At 37.8% G+C, this 13,115-nt stretch overlaps 1 protein-coding gene across 1 annotated transcript in view; it reads left to right on the forward strand.

Moving 5' to 3' along the window:
• The first annotated feature begins 590 nt into the window (after positions 1-590).
• The window catches only part of ABCB26 (transporter associated with antigen processing protein 1), a 32,955-nt gene continuing 20,430 nt past the window's right edge, over positions 591-13,115 (forward strand). The window contains exons 1-10 of the mRNA XM_090016085.1: positions 591-1,148; positions 1,618-1,745; positions 2,957-2,999; positions 3,118-3,162; positions 3,289-3,411; positions 3,502-3,605; positions 7,282-7,336; positions 7,440-7,510; positions 7,919-8,021; positions 9,803-10,013. Of these exons, the coding sequence (XP_089872211.1) occupies positions 717-1,148; positions 1,618-1,745; positions 2,957-2,999; positions 3,118-3,162; positions 3,289-3,411; positions 3,502-3,605; positions 7,282-7,336; positions 7,440-7,510; positions 7,919-8,021; positions 9,803-10,013 (1,315 nt within the window). The 5' untranslated portion in view covers positions 591-716. The remainder of the gene's footprint in view (positions 1,149-1,617; positions 1,746-2,956; positions 3,000-3,117; positions 3,163-3,288; positions 3,412-3,501; positions 3,606-7,281; positions 7,337-7,439; positions 7,511-7,918; positions 8,022-9,802; positions 10,014-13,115) is intronic.

Raw genomic sequence — 13,115 nt, forward strand, 5'->3', positions numbered from 1 at the left:
TAGGGCCGTCTTTATTATATCAAACATATAAATCACATTTAGAGGGTTAGATGTGCAAAGAAAAAAAAAAGGCTTCTCACTAAGAGCATATTACCAATGTGACAAATATCATGATATTTATGAAAAAATCATGAAAATATCATAAAAAACTAATTGAAAGTTTTAAGCGGTAATTTTTCACAACAATTTTACAATATCACATTTTTTTTCAAAAACATAAATATTATGTTTAAAATGTGATATTATGTCTTTAATAGCTATTTATCACAAAAAAATAGTGGTTTTTTATTTTTAAATAGTTTTGTTTGAAATTATTCACTTAATGGTCCTATCCCTGCAAGGTAAACCCCTTTATGAAGCCCACCAGGTGAAGGCGCCACACAGCTTGTAGGAGTAGAACATGGGACGAAGGGTTCAGCATTTTTACCCCCAAGCCCACTGCCACTCGGGCGACCCGGGTGGGTGTTATCACATTGCACATTTGCAGCAGTTGGGAGGTGGGCATATCACTATTTTCCATCTTAGGTGCTTAATGCACAAATATTATTTGTGCAATCATATTGTACCTGATCTTTTCACCGAATTTAGTGTTTCCTATCGTTTTGGATTAGATACTGACGGAAGGTACATGATAGAGCGAACGGCCAAGGAAGAGCTTCCGGTCGTCGTTCGAAATAAAGAGACCACTACATTCTCTCTCTCTCTCTCTCTCTCTCATGGCCGTCGTCTTCTCTCAGCTCCCACCCAATTCATTCCCTCCATGGAGACACCATCATCTTTCTAACAGAGTCAGACGCCCGCATCCCATTACGCACAAGGCGTTCCCTCCCTCAGTTTTGGTGCACAAGGAGCGCGTTCTTCGTCTCCGCCCCTTGAATTCATCGGCCTCGGTTGATGGGTACGTGGGAAGCTTCGCCGAGGGCGATTCCCGGAACGAAGTGCATGTTGGTGCGAAGAATTTCAAGAAATTTATCGAGAATTTGAGGAGGTTTCTGCCCGGCGGGGAGTGGTGGAGGATCGAGGATCATGCCCTTCAAGGCGGCGCGAAGACGGTCACGGTTCCGTTCGCTTTGCGTCGGATCTGGGATATGATTTCGAACGAAAGATGGGTGATCTTCGCGGGATTTGTATCTCTGATTCTAGCTTCGGTAATTTGATTCGTCTTTTTTTTCTGGGGTTGTTGGGTTCTCTCCCCCATACCCCCCCCCCCCCCCCCCCCCCCCCACCACCACCACCACCACCACACACACACACACACACCATACTGATGCGTGATAATCAATACCAACTTCTCTTTTGGTCCGTTTTTACATGATTTCTTGGGAATTCATTTGAGAATTGTAATCACATGCAGTTTTCTTGGCAACCACTTTTCTTTTGTGGCTTCAATCTTGTAAAGTATAATTTGTAAAGATACGGAGTTGATTTGGTAGTGACCATGATAATTTATTTTCGGAAAATTGATATTTACTTATTAATTCTGCTGAAGTTCGGTTGGTTTGAACTGGATGGCTATGACGAAACTGTTAATTAATACCTATGCTTATGCGTAGAAAAGATTCTTCTGTTCATTGGTCTCTGCTTTAGCTTATAGGTCCTGTTTCACTTCTGCTGCAGATTTCAGAAATATCAATACCACACTTCTTGGCAGCATCTATATTCTCAGCAAAAAGTGGTGAAACCGCGGTCTTTTATGGGAATGTTCGGCTTTTGATTTTCTTTTCCTGTGTTTCTGGGATATTCAGGTCAGTTCTCAACTCTCCATTGAATATCCCATGTTAGCAAATTGTGTGATTAAATCTTAGAATTACATCTTAGTTGAATATATAGCAAGTCACAAGGTTGCATTCCTTGTTGGAGATGATCATCCTGTTACCCGTGGAGTTCCATTGTTTCAGAATTACTGAAATCAGCTGGGGTCCTTAATGCTTTGATGGTTGGAATCACTTTCTTTAGTTTGGTATAAAATATACTTAGTTGCATACAGAAAAATTTCGATGAGTGCGTGGTTGCGTTACCAAGTGCTGTAACAAAGCTGTGTTGTCATGTCTGTATCCTTGTTTTCTTTTAAAAATTTTAATTTTTCATATCTGGAGTGGAAAAAACAGAATGATGATGGGAATGGAAGGATAAGATGCTTATATTTCAAGGTTTTCAACAATATATTGCTAGAATAAGGTTTATGGGTATTTCCCATTTAGTTCTCTTGATTAAATAGTTACCAAGTATGACTAATGATACGTGTAGAGGGCAATGACATAAATACCATTCTTGAAGCAGTCTGTTGGTACACGATGGAAAAATTCCTCCTTCAAACTAACAGCAAATGTGTAGGAAACAAGCAAATACATTGATATACGAGCGAAAGCACAGTAACCAACAAGAGGATTAGAGGATTTGACTTGGGAGGAGATACAAGGGGAAGAGAAAAGAGACAAGGACAATAGGAAAAGGGAGAAAGAGAGGGCATGAGATGCTGCATATTGACCTTCATGGGACAGTCCTTGATATTTGCATTGTTATCATATTAAAATCCACTTGCAGAGTGTACTACTGCTAAACTTACAACTATGCATAAGACATTGTATATGTATTCATTGATGAGTTCTTGCCCTTCTCAAAAGCACAGTATGTGCCTTCTCCATTTCCTGTGTTTGGTTGAAATAGTTAATACTGAAACGGGTAGGTGTTGCTTACTGTTTGTTACAAGAAACATTATCAACATGAAAAGTACATCAACTAATGATGAAGAAACATTAAATGAAAGCTTTTACAAGGTCTCTCCAGAAAAAAACTGAGATATATTTGGTTCCTTTCTGTTAAATCTTCTTCATATATTGCCATGTTTTTCACTTTTGCAACATATGGGCATTTTCTAAGATGTCATCTGGTTTGGATGCATGTGTAGTATCATGTTGGTGATACTGATTGCATGTGCCATTTTTCTGACATGCAGTGGCTTGCGAGGCTGTTTCTTCAGTATTGCTAATTTAATTCTGGTGAGTTAATGTGAGAAGAAGAATGAAAGATGACTTTATCTAAACCATCTTGTCTCCATAGCTCATTCTTGTTGCTGGAGAATGCTCTACGATATTCTTGCTAATTCTTTTGTGACAGGTCAGGCGTATGCGTGAGAAATTATATTCAACGCTTCTCTTTCAGGTTTTTTCACTTCTAGTGATTATTCAGAGTTGTTTGAATATGTTTAGCTGCAGTTTTTACATTCTTCAAGTGCTAAATCTTTTTGGAATATTAAATGTTCTTATTTTTCTGATGGCATCCATCCAGGATGTATCCTTTTTTGATGAGGAAACAGTTGGAGACTTGTCAAGTAGGCTAGGGTCAGACTGTCAACAAGTGTCTCGTATTATTGGAAATGATCTTAATCTGATATCCCGCAATATTGTTCAGGTAAAATTTCTCCTTATCTACATTTTTTGTTTTTGCAGAAGATCCTGTCTTCCTTTTGGAGTTTTAATGTCTTGAATTAGTTCCTTCTAGGGGACAGGTGCACTTATCTATTTGGTGTCCTTGTCTTTGCCACTTGCACTATCCACAATGGTGATATGCAGTGCCTTATCAACAGTTATGTACTTCCATAGCCGGTATGACCTTTTACAGCTTTATCTGTTAATCTTAGGTTTCTCCAAAATTAAGTCACAACAAGAACCATAATTTGTGAAAATGTGATGTATTTATGTTCCTCATGTTTTAGTCGATGCTTATGATGTATTTATGTTCCCTTATTGTTCATTGATGTTATACTTGTTATACTGGAGATTGAGGCAGTTTCACAAATGAATTATGTTTTTCTGTTATATTGTGTTATTGCATACAAGTAATGCACCTTATGTAGTTTTGGTATTCTGCCAAAAGCCCTATTATATGTAATGGACGGTGGGCTGCAAGAGAAGTGTGAGTTAACCTCTTGCTATCTTATGTTTCCACCACTTTGCTATTTTTCTCCTTAATTCACATGGTATCATAGCCATGTTATATGAGGACATCTATTGATCCAAGAGAACCATAGTGGCTGTAAGCATCTTTCTTTTTCCTTTTTCTATCCAAGATTCCTTTTCTTCTTCATTTCCTTTATTCTCTTCAGAAAAAATGGAAAACAAAAAAATCTAAGATCCTCTGCTAGGGTTGATATCATCACTAGAACTTCTGTCAGCATCTCTGATTTATTCCAGACCTAAACAGGGTCAGCCACTATTTGCATCAGCATTATTTTGTTGACATCAGATCCATTGATCAAACCCATTGACCTTTATTAGTGTTGATATCAGCATCCTAGTGCCAACATCAAAATCTTAGACTAGCATCCTAATTTGAAACCCTTGCTCAATTTTACACAAACAGCATTTTTCTTAATTTCTTCAAGTTCTTGACCAGCTGATCAATTGCTTCATCCTTTAATTCATCATTCTTATCTCAACTTATCTTGCATAAACTTAATGTTAATTTTCTTGTTTAAAACCTTAGAATACATCTGAAAAAACTGATGAATAAAAGATAGGACGCTGGTTTCCAAGAAATTCTGAATATGAAGCATGGAACCTCATGGATCAATAGTTGGGGTCCTAGATCACATCTACTCTATTCCAGCAGACCTCACTTTAGGCCCCATCTGGTTGTTCTGTGAGAGAACCAAGTGATCATCTTCATGAGATGTATTCTTATCTTTCTACTTTTCATTTCGTGCATTCAAACTCACGTGGAAAACCAAAAAAGAGTTGGATCAATTATGAAGATTTCTTATATAGAATATGAGTGTTTTATATCAACCCTTGCTGCTGATGTGCTGATTCCGATTGATACCTTGTTGCATTCTTCTTAATGACTTAGGATCTAAGTCATTAATGACTTCCAATTGATACCTAGTTCAGTTGTGTTAAAAATGGCTCATTGATGACTTCTGATTGATACCTAGTTCAGTTGGGTTAAAAATGGCTGCAAAAAAGGGAATTCGGTGTCTCATCATCCATGGAGATTATCAAGTCAAAATGGCACACATTGATGCTTTAAATGTCATTGAATGGCCTCAGTTTGCCATATACCATAGGATACTCAAAGAACTAGCAAATTCATTTGATATCCTAACTTTCGGTATAAATGACCCGGTCTCACTTGTTCATGCTCTACAACTGGCTCGATATGCTAGAAGATCATCAATTCTAGAAGAAGGCGAATTCCAAATAGGCATAGGAACTCAAACAATTCTACCAAGGGTGCATAATCCTATTTTACATAATCCTATGCCAAAACCATTTATGCCCCATTTCGTGCCAAGAAATATTGATCATGAAGACAACATAATGGGACTAGTAGGACCATAGTTGCCAAACCCATGACTCGGGCTCGGATCGCCTGACTATTGACTCGCGGGTCAGCCGACTCGGTAACTCAGACGGGTTAGGACCTAAATATTTTTTGTGTTTTTTTAAATAATACTTTAAATATTGAATATAACACTATGTTTTCTACAATGTGAATGCAAATAATCAAACTCCAAGTAGCAAATTCACTAAATAAAAGCATCAAACACTATGTAAGAAGAAGAAGAAGAAGAAGAAGAAGAAGAAGAAGGAGGAGGAGGAGGAGGAGGAGGAGGAGGAGGAGGAGGAGGAGGAGGAGGAGGAGGTATTTCTTTTCCGTGCTTGTGTTGGTGATTCAAGTGGTCGTGTAAGAATGGATGACCATGAAAAAGTTACCATCATACCTATGAAACTCAACGGTACTAATTTTGTAATGTGGTCTTCAATTGTGAAGCACCACCTTTGGGGAAAGGGGTTGTGGAGACTAGTGGATGGTTCCGATCCGGAACCTAAACTAGTTCTTACCAACGTGAAAAGCGGAAAAGAATTACCTCTCATAGATGATGAGAAAACCAAGGCTTTAGCCATTTATGAGAGAAAGTGGAAAGAATGTACGTCTAAGGAACTTGTCTCATTTGAGAAAAAATATCACCTTTCATGGTTCATTTTAATAACCTCCATGCTCTAGCGATCTCCTCAAATCCATGTTGCCTGTGTAATGAGATATGCGAAAAAGAAATATATGTCCTACAATGGACGTTCACACATAGGAAGCAAAGAACAAGTCCAAAAGAGGACATACACAAAAGCCAACAATGGCTTGAAAGCATAAAATCTTATAAAAGCACAAGAGGGCTTCAAGAAGCCATGTGATACAAAGGGGGAGACCCCACTTATTTATAGGCAAGAGAGGAGTGAGAGAGAGTTAGAAAAGGGAGAGAGAGAGGCACCATTGGGAGTCCCAACAAGGTGTCGTTGGGCTCCCAACGGTCACAATTGTGACCGTTGGAGGCCCAACGACTTTTTGTTGGCCCCCCCAATGTGGGTGCATTTAATGCACAAAAAACAAAATAAAAATAAGAAAAAGGAAAAATAAAAGGAAAAAAGGTAAAAAAGACTACAATGCCCCTATTGGGCGAATTTACAGAAATACCCCTTATCGGGTATGGATGAATATACCTATATGTATAAATATATTGATTACATGTATTTTAACAGCCTGATGGTATGAAATTTAAGTTATATATGACAGTTTAATTGCCAACTGCAACATGGAAGGAAGGGAGCTGATTGACTAGTTAAGTCCAATTATCGGAGAATTATGTATTCTTGTATACATGCTTGTAATCCTGGTCAGGATGTTGTGATTTACAATTTATTTTAGACTTCAAACTCTGCTTAAGTCATACACGTGTTATGTTACTATAATTGCATGTAAAAATTATGAGTGAATGAGCAAGCCAACAGTTGAACATAACCAAATGATGGTACATGCCTTCTGGTTTTCTTCAACTCTCATTCTTGGTTGCTCTATCTTGCAGAGTCAAACTCAATATTTATAGGCCTTGTACATTAAGCTTGTAAAAGAACTCGGGTGGAGTGCTGTTAACATGTTTCTTTCTGTGGATTTCTAACTTAATACTTTTCACTTTAGAGCTTAAAGTCTTAGGATTGGATTCTTAAATGGATATCAACTTTTTAAGCACTAAATTATGTGCGGTAACAAATACAACCTTGCATCTATATAATTGGATGATATTTGAGGGAAGACATGAACCAGATGATCAGAAGCTAATGAATTCTTTAGAATGAATCTCAAACTGTAAAAGTTCATGGTTGTTAATTATATTGTAAATTTTTGGTTAAAGTTATGCGGTTACTAGCTCTTGCAGCTCTTTGTAAACTTCTCATAGTGTGTAGAAAGGAGATAATGATAACTAAGTTGAACACTTGTACTGAACAGCTACCAGAAACTTGCAGCTAAGGCAATCCAAGAGTGTGTTGCTTGTGCGAATGAGGTAACTTTGCTTTGGTCAGCACATACATCCTTAGTGAAAATTAGCTAGCAGTTCATATGAGGTAACCAAATATTTTGGATTGGTTGATTATATGTAAACACAGGTTGCTCAAGAGACATTTTCTTTAATAAGAACAGTCCGTGTTTATGGAACAGAGAAAGAAGAGTTCGGAAGGTACTAATTGATTCTGCTGGTTAACTGTTTGTTAAATCCTTCTTGTGTTGTATTTGCAAAATTACAGGGCCAATTTCTGGCTGAACACACTATCATTGGGTCTGACAGGCTGGTGATATGTATATTTCTATCAGCTAACCGCCTAGTTCTCAGTTATTGGGCTTAAGGACTGACATGACTTGGTTTGAACTGAAGGGCCAAATAGACCTGGACGCATCTATGCCAGGACTATATGGAGGCCCACCAATAGGCATGATATGTGGGTCTAGTCCATTTTCAGGCCTGTTCAATAAATTATCAGGCAGCATAATTGCTCTAACTCATATAAATCTAGGGTCACCTATATTTTTCTGTTGGTTTCAGTATCATTGCATAACCATCGGTAACAAGTTTCACAATGCTCTTTAGATACTCAAAATGGTTGGGGAAACTTGCTGATATCAATCTGCGACAAGGTGTGGCTTATGGCTTCTGGAATTTCAGCCTCAATGTGCTTTATCACTCCATTCAAGTTAGTCTTCTATGCTTCTAGTGGTGAAAAATTTAATTGTGAATCATACCTTGCATATTCTCTCTATCATTTCTGAAGTATGCTCCACACGTATTCTGCTGATAAATATTTTACCAGCTTCTGGTCTTTGAAAAACTTTAATAGGTTAAGTCCTATGGCACTTTTGTAATGAAATAAAGCGGAAAGCAAACCATAATGTGCACAAGCACACGGACAAGTCCTGCAAGAGATAATGCAAATGCCAAAATCAATACACAAGCACACAAGTGCATACAATGACTACAAAGAGCCTAAATGGGCACAAGCACAAGTCCACAAAGGGACTAAACACAAGCCAATCAATGGCAAAAACATAGGATCACAAGAGGCACTAATGGGCATACATAAAGAACACAAGAACATAAAAAATAATAATCCTTTATTGAGATACAATGCTTAGGAAAAGTATGAAGAGACAAGAGAGGAAAGCACCCCTTTATATACACTCTTAGAGGGCTCAAAGAGTCGTTGGGGAGATCCCCAACGGCTCTATTTCTAGATATTTTACCAGCCGTTGGGGAGATCCTGACGACTCTTTGGACATTTTACCAAAATGCCCATGACAAAAAATAGAAAACAAAATGCAGAAAAATAAGAATAAAAAAATATAAAAGACTGTTGTGCCCCTAATGGGCACAACCTATTACAATACTGTGAAAAGACAGTGGTGTCCGCCATCCACACAATGTGTGGGGCCCATGCACCTCTACAAACGTGGGATACACGGACACCTTTGAAAAAGCGTCCCTCTGGGACACTTTTTCATGGCCCAGGGAGGTCTGCCCTCCCCTCTGGAACAGGAGAGGAGAGGACAGGACAGGACAGGACAGCCTGGACACTTATTGAAAAAAACAAAAACAAACAAGTGTCCTTGTCCAGGCCTGTCCACAGACATCACATGACAGGATATGGTGTCCTTGTCCAGGCCTGTCTGCCAATCAAACGCCCCTTAAAGAATAAATGAGGTTGGAAAAAGTGCACTGTGCAGCTCACCCTTATAAATACGTTTGGTGTTAGAAATCGGTTAAAATATGGTTGGCTTCCTAGAATAGTGACTATTTGATGATACTTACGAGTCATGGTTTCCATTTTACAATGTTCTTGAATTAGGCATACATGCGAAATGTTAAATTTTCCATTCAGGTTGGCCAGATTATCATTTTATAACTGTGAATCTCGAAGAACTATTGTTGTTGTAACATATCTATATAGTGCCGTTATTTCTGGTAAAGCCATGATAATATGACAGGTAAAGTAAAAGGACTAAACATGATCATGCTATTATTTACTCTTACTATTTCTTTCTTTTTTGAATTCTATTGGCTGTTTTATTTGCAAATTGGATTATGGATGTTTGCAATATATTATTATTTAGATTTTTTGAATTGCTTCTATTTAAATATTTGTCTATTCAAAACTTCTCTTTGTTTAGATTTGTTTACTTATTGCACCACATCTATGGATGTTTGCAATATATTATTATTTTTATGTTATTGACCATTCTATTTATAAATATTGGATTTTAAGTGCTATTATTATACAAAATTGCTCAAGGCATTCTTCAACCTTTCTTATTTTCTTTGGTTGAACTTGCTTACTCCTACTGTGGTTGTGAGCGGTATATAATTTTTTGGTAACTTTATAGTCATGGATAGTAGATATCAGGGATTCTTTGTGAAAACTTTTCTATTTGGTACTGTGAGAGGATTAATTGTTATTAATATGCCAAATAACATTAATAGGTAATTGCTGCACTAGTTGGAGGAGCCTTTGTTATGGCTGGACATATTACAACCGAGCAACTGACAAAGTTTGTTCTGTATGCTGAATGGTTAATATTATCCACTTGGTGGATTGGAGATAATTGGTCATCCCTAATGCAATCTCTTGGTGCATGTGATAAAGTCTTTCACTTGATGGATCTGCTGCCTAGCAAACAGTTCTCTTTAGGAGGTAAGTACAGAATAGATGTTATAGGTTGAACAGGTTTCACTTTCCTCAAGCATATGCATGGTTTTACATGGAAATTTTAGTTACTAACTGTAATATCATTCTGTCATCTGTGTTCATCTTGAAGCATTAACAAAACTGTTGATGACGTCTTCTTACTATTCTTTTGTTGAACTTGTATTTGATATACAAAATCTTCTAATTCTTCTAAATAAATCAAAAGTATGAATAATGTTTGTTTGAATAAGATTCAAACAAGAAGTTAATTGGATTAAGCCCTTAATCTAGGTTGAACGTGTAAAGAATCAAAACACCTTCAATCACCAACACTAAGTCCACCAAAAAGTGGATAAGTACACAAGTGTTCTCTAAGGAACACACTCACAAATCCCACAAAGGGAATACACAGAAGAAGTCACGCTATAAAAAATAATATTTCATTCAATATCACAAGTGTGCAAGAAGCATACTTTTACAAAGGGGAGAACCCCTATTTATATACACAAGAGGGAGAGAAAATACGCTAAAAGAAAGAGAGAGAGGACCCTCCCAACGGCTAGAATTCTAGTCGTTAGACCTAGTCCAATGGCTAAAACTCTAGCCATTGGATCAAGTCAACTAAGGTTTACTTGGTCCAAAAATATATATATATATATATATACAATATATATAATATGTATATATAAATACATACATACGTATATATATACATATATTATATTATATTATATACATAAAAATATATAATTATATATACGTATAATTTAACACTCCCCCTCAAACTTACGGTATGATGACTGAAAGTTTTCCTAAGAGGAAGTGAAACCTAGGAGCAAAGAGAGGTTTGGTAAAAAAGTCTGCAAACTGGTACTCAGATGTGACATAGGCCAGATCAATGATTCCTTAAAGATATTCCTCTCGAACATAGTGGCAGTCCATCTTGATGTACTTTGTTTTCTCGTGAAAAGTGTTGCTCATAATGTAGATATCGCTTTCATTGTCAGAACACATCTTTTAAGCTTCTAGAATCTTGATTCCCATATCAGCCATCAATCTTCTCAGTCATACCACGTCCATTGTGGTTGTAGACATGTCTCAGTACTCTGTTTTAGTTGAGAAAATTGACACTTTTTATTGCTTTTTGCACCTTCACGAGATTAACGATTTACCTAAGAAAACACAAAAACCGGTAGTTGAGTGTTTGTTATTAGGATCCTCTCGCCAATTCGCATCAGTATATGCAAATAAATCTAGTGCATATGTGAAAAATGTACACAAGCCTCTAGAAATCAAATTTTTTAAATATCTAATAATACGCAAAGCAACTCTAATGTAAACAGCTACATACAAGAGCAGTGAGGATCATACTACTAAACAAGCAACTATAGCGATCCCAAAGATTCTAAAGGTAAAGAGTAACTAACTCTATCCAACAGTCAAGCAAAACAATTGCATAAGACAAACATTCATAACAATGATCGCCATACATACAATTATCATTAGATGACTCAGTCCATCGGCAAGTAACTACATTAATCGTAAGGCACAAGCTATTGCATCACAAGCAATTCATAAGCTACACATGATAAGCAATCATACGGTAGCAGTTATATCACAATATGTAAGCAGCTTATAAGACAAGCGGCTACAACCGTCCTACTTGCCACCAGTTCGTAAATTACGAACTGTATGCAATCACATCAATCATAAGAAACGCAAGCCAACGAATAAGCATTTAACTAGTATGAGAAGTTAGTTATTACTAAGCAAAGAACTGCGTAAGCAGTTTAACCAACTAGAGTAACGTCTCGACAGATGTGCATAGCTCAACGAGTAGCATATGGCCAAGAGAGTAAGCAAGCAATCAAGTCACATCACAACAAAACACACATATCTCATAATCATGTGCATAAGTTATATTTTGTTCTCTTTATAAGCAGGCCGTTGTGGGTACGCACAAGGCAAAACGTAGAAACAACCGAGATCGATTCGGGGGTCCATTATGCTATGTATCTTATTATACCCCGAATGACTAACTGAGTCCGCTCCTAAGGGGACGACCAGTGACCAAGAGAGTAAATCCTCAAAGGCAAACAAAGGCCCATAGATGCGTATCTGAACTTCTGCAGAAGTGGCCTGAAGTATTTCCCCTAACCTCCGATGACTGGGGAAGTCAGATCTTTGCCCGTGATTGCCATTAATGACTGTCCATCGGAGTTTTGTAGCATCCATCCTCTCTCTTGATGAACCGTCCCGAATGAACACGACAGAGAGTTTCTTAATCGCCGTCCCATTCTACATGCTCTGGTTTTTTGACCCACTCGAGCCTCTTGTCTGTGAAGGCGCATATTTATCATTTATGTGAATTACACGTGCCATTACGCATTCGAGGCAACCACACACCTCTCATCTTACTCACCGCAGTACGTAACATACCTGTTCAAAAGTACAACCACGATGAGAGGGGTAAGGATCTCTCGCAGGGAATCCTTCAACACATCTGCTTTACAGAAGTCCATAGTGAACTCATTTCAGTTCCAACTTATCATGCTCGGGTCCTTTAGACAATCGCAAGCATTCTGTTCATCAGGCGAATATCAACATAACAGGATTTAGCTTAATATGTCAATACACGTTTAGAGGTTACTATAGACCTCTCGTCCTGCTCTTCGCAGTCCAAACATACCGTACATGACTAAGAGTACAACTACAAGCGGAGGAGCATGGATTCCTCGTAAGAAATCCAACAACAATACCTTCACGAAGAAAGGAAGGCGCTAACTATCTGGGTTTGACCAAAAAGCCTAAAGACTAGGTTTCGTATCAGAGGTGATGTAACGCCAATCTAGCAATGACGCAAGTACCTCAATAAGATTCTTGCTCTACTCGTGCACAGGCTCCTAAACAAGGTGATCTGAGTCGTGTCGGATACGCAAACCAAAGTTGCAACACACTTCTCTCAAATACATCGATTTAGGAGATCCATCCGCTATCTCTGCTTTACAAAGCTATACATCTTTGAAAATAGGTTTGCACCTAAGACCATCATCTTTGGAGAACCGAAGTGCATAAGTGTGTGTCGTGGCTTTTAAGACAAGTGAAACG

The sequence above is a fragment of the Nuphar pumila genome, chromosome 8 (genome assembly GCF_984573655.1).
Source record: "Nuphar pumila chromosome 8, dmNupPumi1.hap1.1, whole genome shotgun sequence".
Classification (NCBI taxonomy): Eukaryota; Viridiplantae; Streptophyta; class Magnoliopsida; order Nymphaeales; family Nymphaeaceae; genus Nuphar; species Nuphar pumila.